This window comes from Fundulus heteroclitus, unplaced genomic scaffold, assembly GCF_011125445.2.
Source record: "Fundulus heteroclitus isolate FHET01 unplaced genomic scaffold, MU-UCD_Fhet_4.1 scaffold_42, whole genome shotgun sequence".
NCBI classification, from domain to species: Eukaryota; Metazoa; Chordata; class Actinopteri; order Cyprinodontiformes; family Fundulidae; genus Fundulus; species Fundulus heteroclitus.
In genome coordinates, this window is record NW_023396835.1 from 836837 (window position 1) to 850976 (window position 14140).

General features: G+C 41.4%; 1 protein-coding gene across 1 annotated transcript; it reads left to right on the plus strand.

Annotated features, from left to right (window-relative positions):
- Positions 1-1551: 1551 nt before the first annotated feature.
- LOC118560304 (zinc finger MYM-type protein 1-like) lies at positions 1552-13700 on the plus strand. The gene is made up of 2 exons (XM_036131217.1): positions 1552-1607; positions 11771-13700. The coding sequence occupies exons 1-2, from the start codon at positions 1552-1554 to the stop codon at positions 13026-13028; spliced, it is 1314 nt and encodes a 437-aa protein (XP_035987110.1). The 3' UTR covers positions 13029-13700.
- Positions 13701-14140: the final 440 nt, after the last annotated feature.

Below are 14140 nucleotides of genomic sequence, written 5' to 3' on the forward strand. Positions count from 1 at the left end.
GTAATAAATATCGATATTGGAATCAAAGCAAGCTGAGCTATGTATCGTGAATCGTATCGTATCGTGAGCTGTGTATCGAGAATCGTATCGAATCGGCTCATCCTAGATGATACCCAGCCCTACATTTCACCATGTCGGATCTAACTGCATGACACCACTCCATTAAATGATGTAAGCTCTACTCTGTGTGCTTCAGAAAAAAGTTCCTGTTTTAATCCTGGAGAAAACACAATCCTCCATCAGGTCATTTCCAGCACCTGTTCTACTCTAACGCTCCTCTGAAGCTCCTCTGCTCCACCTTCACTCTTCCTGTAATCAATTACTCTCTCAGTTCCCCTTCAATAGATACCATCCTCGTGTCAAAAATCCTGCATTTACCCTTTAACATAATTTGACATGCACTGTTTTTTCAACACATACTGAATCCATATACGCATTCACTTATCTGTCTATCAACTTGTTACAAACTCTGATCCAGTTAGTTTTATCACACCTTGTATCTTCACGAGGTCCCTCAAAGGTTGCGTAAGATCAACATAACCAGAATATTGTGACAACTGCAGCCTGATATTCTCTGTCACACGCAGTAGTTCGGCTTCGTGAGGATGCTCTGTTAGTGGCCAGAGTAAACACTGGGTGTTCCTGCAGAAATAACACACCCCAGGAAAGGCACATTTTCTGGCAATTTACAAGTTATCTGTACTGACCTTAAAACCATGTTAATGAAGATGTCTCAAACTAACTCAGTGGCCTGAAGGCAGATCTCAGCAGTAAGAGAAGCCAACAGCAGGTCATTAACATACTGAATCAGGGTGGTGTTTGTAAAACATGTCTGTAAAACATATTTTACAACCTTATTAAAAATACCTGGTAATATAGCAAATCCTGGTGGCCATCTGGTATATCGTAGCTGGCAACGTTTATATGTAAAATAGAAATAATCTTAATATTCTTTAGCTAATGAGAAATAGCATAACAGATTTGTCAAATCTATACATGTGTACCACTGATAATAAAGGCTCCTAAGTAGAAATAGCCACTTATGGATTAAACTAAAAAATTATAGATATTTTGTTTAAAAACAGAATGTTTAGCTCTAAGCACATGTGTGCATTCCAAGCTGGGGCCCAAAGTCGTAAAACTGCCACCGCAGGGAGGACGCGCTGATAGTAACCCCCCCTGCTCCAGATTTATGGCTGCACTAATTAACCCAGAGAGACAATTCAACAGTGACCTTAAATGTAACTGGAGCAAGTGAAAGTATTCCCACCCCAGTGGATTTTCTGCTCATAATTGTGATGGCAAAGTACACCTTCTGCTGCTTAATGATGATCAATACGTTCTTGGCCATAAAAGAAGCAAAACTCATGTTTAAAAGGAACTTATAAGTTATATCGCAGACAATTTAATAGATATTAGTATATTTTCAAAACAGCAAACCTGTACGCTGGTGGGTGCTCAATCAGTTGCCTGAAGAGAACGTTTAACCATTCCCTTGATCCATTTGCCTGGTGCTCAAAACACGGAGAGAAAGGAAAAATATGAGGAAGCATGTCATCCAACATCACGTACCAACTGTTCAGCAGCAGCAACCTCCACACGCTCGGGTGCCACATACATATTCCTAGAAATAACTGTCTGTGTTTTACCTTAAAGATTCTTGTTACCAGTCTGTGTGGTTCCTGTCATAGATCAGATTGGCATGTGGCAGATCAGGTGAAGGGAGAAAGGAACTTTAGACTTTTCATTCAAGGCTTCCATGGCTGGAACACTGAGAACACCAGATGAAGCTAATTCTGTTCACAGTCCCCAACAGTGTCAGCAACCCTTTCCCACATGTTGCAACGGCAGACGCTGTTATTTCTCTGAGAAGCCTCTCAGTGACAAAGTCTTAGTCCACAACTCAGAATCTGATGAAATACTGTATGTGGCTCCGGTATGTGCTGAAAGTTCATGCAGTCATTTCCCTTGACAGCTCGGGATCTGCACCATCATGATGTTCAGTCATCCTTCTCAGGGCTGTGTCAATATTGTTCATAGGAAGCGTTGTCCCCTTGCCGGGGGTATTGACCTTTTGGAGGTGAGGTCATGTTAGGATTTGGTGGAACCATGCCACGCTGACCTGCCGGTGGAGTAAGATGAACTACACAGTCCTGTGCCCAATGTCCAGGGCAACCATAGTTGTAGCAGATGTCGGTGGGTGTTCTTAAAGTTCTACCATATCTGCCTCATCCTTTCGGCCCTCTGCTCCTTCCCCCATGCCCATGCTGACCACCACACTGCCATCTGCCTCCAAGTCCAGGACCAACAGACCTGTAATTAAATGGAGGATAGAAAACAGGATGAGAAAAAAACCCTCCTTGGAGTAAATTAGACTGAAGTGAGACCGTCAGGGTTGGAGCACCATAAGATGCAACTGCTGATACATTCATATATTCAATCTATTGCTTTCTCTTACTTACTTTCCATTTTACTTCCAGTAATTGTAATTTTAGTAATTGAACTTGTAATTCCTCTACCTCTTGCTTTGTCTTCCTCTCCTCCTTTTGAGCCACATGCAAATAGTGTACCAAATATTTTTCCCAGCGAGCGTATTCACAACCATTCATATCAGGATTTAGTTTCATTAGCTGAGATACTGAAGAGGGTACACCTTTTAACACTACTTCTCTAAATAATTCACCCAGATTGGACCGACTTGTTTTAGGATCCATTGATCCATTCTTCTGCGGCCTGATTTATGTATTTCTTCGGTTGCTGTTGTAAGTCCCAGTCAAATGTAGGAAACTCTGCTGAAGTAGACAAGGGAAAATGCTCTGTAACTGCATCTTCCAAGGAAGAAATTACTAAAGACAATAAAGTTTCATCAGGCATATGGAACGTTTGAGCATCATTTTCAATAACAGCTGCAGCAAAAGTGAACACGCAACGTTCTAAAATCACCCAGGGCCAGTTTTGTGTCTTTGGTCAAATGATCTAATTCAGCCAGCCACAATCGACCACCAGCAGCAATGCTGGGAAGTTTATACACCAGGAGTTGCACATGACCAAATAAATAAGCAACAAATTCCTCTGCTCCTAAATTACTTTGTAACAGTGTTGTAGTACTCGAGTCCGAGACTCGAACTCGAGTCCGAGTCATTAGCTAAATTTAGAGACTCGTGACTTGACTTGGACTTGAGCACTGATGACTCGAACTTGGACTCGGACTCCTACATTCAGATCATTCTGACTCGGAAATTGAGAAAAAGACTCGACTTTTTTTTATATCATTAGGCTATAATTTTAATGTCATTAGAATATTATTTGGTGTATGATTTTAATATCTAAATGTCGTACCGCGCACGTGACGTCACCATCTCATGAGCAACGCCCCTTGCCGCTAAGGTTGGGCAAACAGTGTGAGAGCGCACGTAGCAACCAGCCATTACACATGCAACAGATACAAGGATATGACCGACTTTTCCGCTGTTAAACTTTCACAAGAGGATGTCCAGGCGCCCATTTTACTGGTAGAACTGTGGAACAACATACCAACGTTCAGCTCAAACGATGGCTTGAGTGTCGAGGGCTCGGAAAGACGGGCCGAGTTGATAGGAAGGTAAGTCGTTGTTTTTCTCCTGCTCGGTGTTCATGGTGTCATTTGCAGTTTTTTTCTGTTTGTAGTCACCGTCCAGGAATCGGTATACATTTTCCGGCCCGCCGAACAATTTAGTCCGGTCCGGTGGCGAAATGCATTATCATTATCCAACGGCTGGATCTCCTCGCTACATCGACCGATCTGCACCAGATTTGTTGTGCGTTTGTGGGAATCGCCCGGTGGACGAGCGAGGAAAATGCGTGACAGCATCTGCGGTGCCGGCACCGCGGCGGTGCGCGAACCCCGCCGGCCGGCACCGCGGCGTTGCGCGAACCCCGCCGGCCGGCCGGCACCGCGGCGGTGGCCAATAGGCCGGAGTGTGCTTGGCTGCGAGGGCCGATCGACGCCGCTTGCGGCTTTAACATCCTTCATATGCGGCCTATCAGCGTACCTCGAGTCGCTGTTGCGCGTTCCATAACAACAATGTTTAAAAACCATGGTTAGGAGACATCTTAGACTTGGAAAAAGCGGTAGTTTTACCGAGTAAAACCAAGGGTAACTACAGCGAAAGAGTTATTAGTGCAATGGAATGTTACTGCTTCATGTCATACATCACACATCAATAGTGACTCGACTCGGACTCGACTCGGATGAGTAGTGGACTCGACTCGGATTTTTTTTTAATGACTTGGACTTGACTCGGACTTGAACACTGGTGACTCGAACCTGGACTCGGACTCGAGGCATAGTGACTTGACTACAACACTGCTTTGTAACAAGGGCATCTGCATTTTGGTGGGACTTTGAGAATGTAGTTGCATATGATGAATACTTTGGAATCCGTCCTTTAATTTTCCCTTAGTACTTTCTGTTCCTGCTAATTTCTGCCTCTTTGCAATATCTATAGTAAAGCGATGCAAGCCATTAACATTTTTGATAGATTCCTCAACATCAGCTCCTTCATTTGAGGATAACTCCAAAACTGACTCATGACTAGATGCAGTGTTAACAAAATCTATCAAATCAGCAGCACTTTCAGAAGAGCTTTTACACTTCTGAAAAGTGTAAAAGCTCATTTAGACATTTTAATATGCTATTTTGCAATAAATGACACTAATTAAAATTATGCTTGTGTGAAAGGTATCTTCCTTTTTTCTTTTTCAGTCGTCACAAACAAATGTTTAATTCTCTCCCAAATTTACAACAACTTTTCCCAACTTCTAACCTCTTTCTGACTTTTAGCCTACGGTTTATAATAAAAATTTGTCCAAAAACTAACAGTCATCCAACTGTTTTTCCTCACATAAAACTGTCTCCACCAGCTTCTTGTTACACTTCAAACCACATTTCTCCGTTCAAATTTCTCCTTCGCTTCAACAAAAAGCCATTAATATATTGACCTGTTCTCCCAATGATTTCCAGAGTCCCCTTCACTTTCACCCATATCCTAGCCAGATTCTTGCTCCATAATGAACACTTTTACTACCTCCTCAACTCAAATGAAATCAACTTCACAGTACTTTTCCACTGCAATGCCAACAAGTGCAGGCAGATTCTCACCCCCTTGCAGACACACACACACACACACACACACACACACAGAAATACACACAGAGACACCCACACTCCCAAGAGCCGTGGACTCAAGCAGTCTCTCCTTCTGTCTCACACAATGATCCCATTTTAACCAAGACAAAATATTGGACAACACATGACAAAAACAAAATTTAAAGACAGACAGCTTTGCACGCAAGAAAGAACTTTTTCCGTTCGCCGGAATCTCTATTTCTTTTAATGCCTTTTAATCTAACTGCCATTCCTTCAAAATCCCGTTTTGAGGGCTTAGAGATAATCCACATTATCTTTCTGGGATCCCGTTTTTAATCTCTTCTCTTTTTTCTCTATTTATCTTCTCTTATTTCTCTCCTCTATTTCTCTTCCCTTTTATTCTCTATTTCTCTTCAGCCTCATCATTTCAAGCTTCTTGGCTCTCGGTTTCAACATAAATTCCATTCAAACCTCTCATAAATGTTGCTTTGTTTAACCCCTGATATTTTGAGAAGAGAGTTTTTCATGTACAGCACCGCTTGATTTAGCCTATGTCTAATTTACAGCCAATGGAGAATCAAAAATCTCCTTACCTTTTTTCGGGTCGACCCTGTGGTGCTGTAAACGATTACTCCTTCGTGCCCAAATTCAAAAGGTTTCTCCACTTACTGTCAAATCCGGGTCACGGCACCAAATTGTAGATATTAATACCGGGGTACTGAGGGTCTGCGGGGGTAGACCCCGTGGGTCCAAGCATGATCTACCCTTGAGGTTCCCATGCAGTACGGCTAATTTATTACTGAAACGGTCTTATCAGGGGTCAAGCCAAATGACCTCTCCAACCATAAATCGTCTCTCAACACATCCTGCAAGCTGCGTGTTTACTTTGCCCTGAAGGGGAGACACAGTCTTAAAGGCCAGACATTCCTCATTACTTCCATACAAATGCCTGATTAATATAACAACTAAGATATTTTCCTCAACAATAGATCAGCCATTCTTTCTGAAACGGAGCCCAGAACAAAGACTCACACCCCAACCTGCCCAACTATAAAGACGTCAGCCCCACCCACCAATCAGCGGTGAGCTCCAATCAGCACCTGCCGCTTACAGACCGGGCCGTGGAACACCGTCTCAGCAGAGCTGCTGAAAGTTACACAATAACTTGTTTTATTATTATTTTCAGCTTGGATGTTATTTACTGCGATGGTTAAGACATCACTGCAGCTTACTTGATGGTTATGACATCACAGCAGCTCCTCTGATGCTTATGACATCACAGCATCGCTCTGCCTTAGTAGACCCTGTAACGCAGATTTTCTTTCCTTCTGATACTTTCCTTGTGAGAGACAGACGTGTCTCGTGAGAGAAAACCAGTTAGCGATAGCTTGTGATAGTTTGCCATCAATAGATAATCTCGGAGTTTGCTTTAATAACCAGCGCAAACAGAGAATTCATGAACGCCTCCACCAGTTCAAAGGCTCCAATAGTCCCAGTTATTACTGTGGACATGATCACACCAACGATCCAAGATTTCTTTTTGTCCATCTCCTTGGAGCAGAGCATGGACTTGGCCTCAGGACAACCTGATGTTGACACCAAGTCCAAGGTAAAGAAGCTGCTGTTGAAGCTAGAGGAGACATGTACCGCCTTCATTCTGCGTAAAATCTACAAAGGACGCCTCAGATCTTTGGACGTGGAAACTGTTGTGGGTGACTCAGTGCTAAGATCATTTGCAGACGTCCTTTGGATTGATGGAACAACTCCCCCCAAGAACTTTGACAAGTTCAACAAGTCATTTGTTAAACATGTCAAAGAAAAAGTTAGATCTTCACTCTGCTCCATGAAAGATCCAGCAGCTTCCTTCGTCCTGCAAATCTCTGAGAAGGACACGGTGGATTCAATGGTTCCACTTGCAGTGAGATTGATAAAGGAGCTGTTAGAGATGAAGAATAAAGAATGTCAGCAGAGGCTGCTGCGAAAAGCTGCAGAAGGCCAGCAAAATGCCCTCAAGGAGCAGCTGACAGGAGAGCTTCAGGACATTGATTCCTAGACTGGGGAGAACAAAGACGTCCGCAATCCACAGAAGAAAAAGCGGCCTCAGAGCTCTAGGAAGTCCTGCCGTAGGTACCGCCATGGACGGTACGAAGTGCTTCCGGTCATCCCAGAGGAACCAGAACTTGAAGAGGCAGCAGCAGAGATGAACGAGGTAAATTATTTTAACTTTATAGAGATGAAATCACAACTTTAGATGGTGGATTAATTTATATCTGATAATATTTCTGAAATGATTGAGGTAAATTATTTTATCTCTTAGGAAAAGGAGTCAGAGTTGAAGATGGTGGATGAATTCATCTCTAGGAGAGGTCAAAGGCGTAAAAGAGATTGTCTCTAAACAGCAAAGTTTGGAGACCCAATATGTTTCAGAGGACATCATTCAACCCAGTGAATATGGAGGCTTGAAGGATAGAGCTGCTACAGCTACAGCAAAACAGCAGAACAGAGGAGTTGGAGTCAGGATCCAAAGGTTCCTTCAAAAATACAGTGAAGGACGATACAAGAGAGTTTCACCAGAGGAGTTACTGGCTGTTAAAGAGGAACTGAGATAGCAGGAGACGGATGTTACAGAGGTTCAAAAATCTGTGTCTGTGGGACAGATTTATCAAGTAATGAGTAGAAAGCAAAGTGAAGCACCAGAACCTACCACACAGGTTGATGAGCTGCTGCCCATGGATTCAGGCTCAGAGAAGGAGGAGCAGCTGTCATTCATCAGCCTGCTGGTTAATGGACTGATTATACAGGCTGTTACTAAATCAAAGATGAGGTGCAAATACACAAAGTTTCAAGAAATCACCAAGAGGCTGTCTGAGAAACTCTGTGCTGAGTTGGAGGGAGGAGATTTTAAGAAGATCCAAAGTAGCCTGAATAAGCTCAGCGCTGACATCTTGAGAGCCTCCTGTAAAAAGACTGGCTGCTCACATACAAACCTTCTTTTAATACTGGGCCATAAGGACTCAAATGTAGAGGAGGCTGAAGCAGTGGTGCCGTTTTACTGTTCCATAAGTGTAATAGGTTCTATTTTTACTGTTGAGAAGAAAACATCTGTGCTCTGTACAGCTGTGTTGCCTATTAAGACAATAAATCTCTTCTGTCATGCAAAGTATTCTAGGTTGTCAGCTGTTTGCGTTAGACAGGACATGGAAAATTACACAAAAAATATGCTGGAACGGTCAATAGTGCCGAATTAAAAGCTTATACAGATAATACAAGTCTTATCTCTATAAACTCTGTGGTTAGAGTTTAACACTTCCCTTTTTTCTAGTGTAGGTATTTGTAAAGGTTTGTTGGGCAATCCTCGTACGTTACTTGTCTGTGAGCTCTTCTGTTAGAAATGTGTGTTTTATTTTCCTGCGGTTATTTTTTATTTGAATACTCAAATAGAATAAGAAAATAAAAATGTATATTATTATTTTACTTTATTGTATAACTTTAAGGTGTCACGGGGAAGAAATAACTTTTTTGATCATTGCTGATGCCTTTGAAATTGTTGCACTTTTGTATTTTATTTTGAAGATCCCGTCAGTGAACGGGTGATACCTATAAATACCTTTATCCAATGGGAAGCCGGCATCTTTTCTCAAAAAGAACGTTGGTTACGTACCGTAACCCCAGATTCTATGAATATAGGCTTCGGCCTTTAAGGCTCTCGCTAGTGGGTTTATCCCTTTGCGCGTGCGAACACTGAAAATTTTAGTCCACGCCCACCTGCTGTGTGAGCATTACTCCGGTGGTCAGTATAAATAACAGTCAGACCAGACAATCGGCTCCCAAATAGCTATTTTTCTTCAGCCATTTAGGAACCAGTGATGCCCAGAATTTAAAGGGCTATGCCTATATTCATAGAATCTGGGGTTACCGTACATAACCAACGTTCTATTTCATATAGACTTCGCCCTTTAAGGCTCTCGCTAGTGGGTTAAAGGCGTAGCAGGATGTGGTCCATGCCTCACTGGGTCCAACCGAACCACAAGCCTAAGCCACCTGTTCTCACAAAGAGCTTGAACTCAGTCTCCAGTGTGCGTAATTACACACTCAGAAGCGCCATGTGCTGAGCAACCCAGAGGAAACTCTTCTCTGTTCAGGTCGGAGGCTGAATGACAGACCTGAGTCTGTGAACTGTGAAGACGAAGGTTACCAACAGTAACAGTAACGATGAGTAGAACAGGCCAAAGGCTCAAAGAGATAACTCTCTTCAGTCATTAAGACGTCATCCTCTCTGTGGTGGTGCACACCACAACGCAGAGGTCTGGGCAGAGGCTGACACCAGTGTCGGCGCCAGCCGATTTTGCCGGGGCTTCAGCCCCGAATGTTTTGAGTCAAGCCCCGAATGTAATGACTGTCACTGAGCAAATATGAAACTGGACAATAGCCTTTGTAAACCCCAGAAATGATAAGTTGCTTTATTTCATTGTGCTTTGGCTTTGCATATACTGCATACAGCCTGTAAAAATAGACCTTAAAAATAATCTAGCCTAAAGAATACATTTATTTGCTGTCGGTAGCCTATGGGCTACTCCGTTTCTTCCACTCTGTTAAATATGCAGCAGCAGCAGGTAGGGGAGGGGCTAGCACAGTCAAGCGCTACAGTGCGAGCTGCTGCTACAGCTACAGTCAATAGATGTATGAATGAGTGTGAGTTAACAACGGAGACAGAGCGAGCAGGAAAGAAATAAATATAGAAAATGAAGCAAACAAGACTTTGGGGATTTTTTTGGAAAGAAGTCAGTGGGTAAGTCAAGAATTCATTTTTTATATCCTTAAAGTCTGAAGATCATCATCATCATTCACTGTAGGCCTATTTGTTTAACTAGCTAGTTATTATTACCATACAGGCTAACATTATACGTTAGCACTTGTACTGGCATCTTCTAGTACAGAATCTCATCCGGATAAAAACACAGGAGAAGAAGAAGCTGAAACAAGTGATAGAAGATTGCTCACTCACTCAAATATAAAATAACATGATCATCATCAAACATTAAACAGTGTGTAAATCAAAAACCCGCTAAATATTATCAAACAGGGACAACCTGTCCCGCATTTTTGTGAAGCTGTGAAGAATGTGAAGCTTTGTTGTCACGCAAGTCATAAGCAGTGTGCTGCATTTAATAATTTTGTCTGCATAATTTTATTTAATCGTCCTTTAAATTACAATTCTAAAAAAAATGTAATAAGAAAACACTGAAAATGCACAGCAGTTATAATTGTTTCTAGGCTAGCTAGAGCGGGAAAACAAACAAAAAAAACTACTTCGTGGAGAGGGTCTCTGCTGCATAAGCATAGACTGTAAAAAAATTAGTGCATGATGACAGAGACAAGGAACCGCGTAAATGTAGACCTCATAAAAAGTGAACTACTAAAGCTATACCTGCCAGGAGTTCTACTGACATAATAATGTAAGGTCTCATAATTGATGAGAAGACCCTACTCAAACCTGCAAGATCAGACCAAAAATATAAATTCAAGATGCACTGAATCCATTCAGAACGCATTTAATCGTTCTAGTCTTTCCTAATGGATTGAATGTATGTGCTTTTTAGCGATCGGATTATTATTTTCACTTAACTATTTAGATTGAATAGACACGTGACGTGCTGTTAAAATTAGTTTTATATTATTAGTGACGTGGTCAGCGACGTCATTAACATTTTTATAAAGTCGTAGTCTTTGACATGCATGTGATTTTCTCAACTTTTTTGTTTAAAATGTTTCCTTTCTTTATGAAACTTACCAATATTCAAGTTTTGATGAAAAATAATGCATGAAGCTAATGAAATGTCTTTAAAATTAATGTACAGTTAAAGCAATATCTACATTTGAACATAATAGTATACTGCAAGTGCAAAAATAATACATAGGCTAAATAGTAACCTATAACAAGTATAAGTTTATGTTCACTTAAAGAAAACTTGCAAGTATACTTGCTGTATAAACTACTAAACTAGTAGTTTACTGAGAGTACACTTCAGTGTGTACTTTCATAAACTAAAAAAAATACTAATTGTAATAAAATAGTAAACTACTACTTCATGTATTGCTTTAACTTAGGATCTCATACATCATTTTAACTTTTTATGTCAAAAAATAAAAATAATTTATATTAAAGGGCCCCTATTATGGCATTTAAAATGTTCCTAATATGGTTTTGGGAGTCCCAACAACAGTTTTACAGGCATGCAATGACAAAAAAAAAAAAAAAATCTTTTGTTGTCTTATAATATGCATTTATTTTTATCTGATTTGCTCAGCGACTCCCTTACTCCCTCTCTTACTTTTGAGTGACAATAACTTTTTATACGATGAACTTTCATATTTAAAGGATATTTTGGTTCACTTAGATCTATGTTACACAGTACATGAAAGGTAATTTTCAAAATTCCATAGGGGCCCTTTAAATATTTTTGTTTTACCTCACTTTACTCAATATAACATGACTCTTTTGTGATAACTTTATTGTAATGTACATGAAAATTCAAGAATCATGATAGATCTCAGAGCAATCCCACTGATCTGTTCTTTCCAATACATTTTCTTCAATGGTATTGGTCTACAATTTTAAATATGTAGCACTTGATGAATTAGTTGTTTGAACATATTTGTAATAAGTTATGTGCCGTATCTGTTGTGTTGCATCACAGATGATTCAGGGAGGAGAGAGGATGAGTTAGTCGAGGTCGATAGTGCTGTAGTGGAAGATTTAGGAACTGTAGAAACAGGCCCAGCCAGAGCAAAACTCAAAGAATACCCTCTCACCACCTTTGGACTACAGAGAAGGGCCTTCCTGCCAAAATGGTTTGAGACATTTGAGTGGTTAGAGTACTCTGCTAACCGAAATGCAGCCTTCTGCTTCTCATGCAGGCTCTTTGGGAAACAAGTGTCTAGAGTAAATAAAGATATGATAACCAGCTCTGTTGGATTTTTAAACTGGAAACGAGCTTTGGACAGCTTTAGAGAGTATGATACTTGTTCAGGACACAAAGCTTCAATGCTTGCTTGGAAGAATTACAAAGTCAGTTCATCACAAGGCAGTGTTGTTGAGAGAATGCATGTGGCCAATGTTGACCAGATAGTTGAAAGAAGAGAATACCTCCGTCGTATCACTGCTGTCATTAGCTTTTTGGGAAAGCAAGGCCTCACATTCTGTGGCCATGATGAGAAAGAGTCCTCTGACAATCAGGGAAATTTCTTAGAGATAATGACATTTCTGGAGAAATTCGACCCCTTTCTCCAAAGCTACACACCTCCTGCGCATTCCACATATCTCTCTGCAGGCTCTCAGAATGAAATGATACAATGTTGTGCGGAGGAAGTTACTGTCCCCATTATTGAAGACATGAAGCATTCAAAAATGAATGCAGTGATGGCTGATGAGGCTCGAGATGGTCATGTGGAACAGCTTGCTGTGTGTGTTCGTTATGTGGGATGTGAGAACACTGTCAAAGAAAGTTTTCTGGAACTTAAAAGTCTGAAGTCTTTCGATGCGCGTTCCATCACAGAGACAATTGAAGAAGTTTTAAAATCCAAAGGCCTGCAAGACCTGCGATGCGTGGCTCAGGCTTACGATGGGGCCTCCATCATGAGCGGTGCTGTTCGGGGTGTTCAGGCTCAATTTCGCGTGAAGCATCCAGAAGCAGTGTATGTGCACTGCTATGCACATGAACTGAATTTGGTGCTTTGTCACACTTGTAGGGCTGTGCCAGAAGCCGTAGATTTCTTCGACACACTGGAGAGTGTGTACTGTTTCTTCAGTGTGTCTTTAGTAAATCATCTGTCTTTCTCTGACACGCAAAAAGCCTTGAGCTTAGAGAAGACTGAGCTTGTACAGCTCTCGAAGACGTGATGGGCATGCCAGCTCTTATCAGCCACTGCTGTGATCGCAAATATGCCAGCATTGTTGGAGTGCCTCAGAGAAATGACCACTACTACCACAGCAATTGGACTGCTTTCCAAATTTTCAAATGTCTATATGCTTGTTATGTTTAAAGCCTTGCTGTCCACTACAGAGGGACTTCACAAGTACCTTCAAAAAGAAGATGTGGACTTAGCGCAAGCTACATTGTATAAAGATGCGGTCCTTGAAACACTTAGGTCCATGCGGACAGAGGAAATGGCAGAGAAGTTTCATAATCAGGGCAAAGAAATTCTCGAGGCCAACCATCTGTCAGAGACCCCTACTCCAGGATGTTCTCACAAACGCAAGCAGAAGCGATTAGATGACTATGTGGTAGAGTCCACCACTGGCACAAAGGCTTATGTAAGCGCTGGGGATGAGATAAGAAATCACATATTTTACCCATGCCTCGACAGAATGGTGAGTGAGTTGGAGGGTAGATTTTGTGGTGTTGGTGCAGAGCTAATCAAAAGGCATCAAAGCTTGCCATCCAGCAGCAAATGACTTCCTGTGTGAGGAATCTCTAGAACTGATTGCTAAACACTATAACATGAAGGTCAGTAAAGAGGCTGTAGTGGCTAGACACTTCCTAATCAAAAGACCAAGGGTGTCATCTCAGATATGGCAAGTGTATACAAGCTCCTTGACCCTGACATGTTCCCAAGCCTGAGATCAGTCTTTCAAGCAGCTCTAACGATTCCTGTCAGCAGCGGCAGTTGCGAAAGATCATTCAGTGCTCTGCGTCGCCTACACACATGGCTGAGAAGAACCATGGGTCAGCAGAGGCTCAATTACCTGGCAGTGATGTCCATTGAGAGGGGAATTGTGGGAGTCACAGACCATAATAGTGTCATGAACCGATTCGCAATGCTCAAACCAAGAAAATACCCTTTAATGATACCCAGCAAGTGGTGAGAGTAATATAACAAATATAGAAGGACACACCAGATAGACAGCAAGAGGTGAATAGTGCATGTTGACTGTGTGTGTATTTATATATATATATATATATATATATATATATATATATATATATATATATATATATATATATATATATA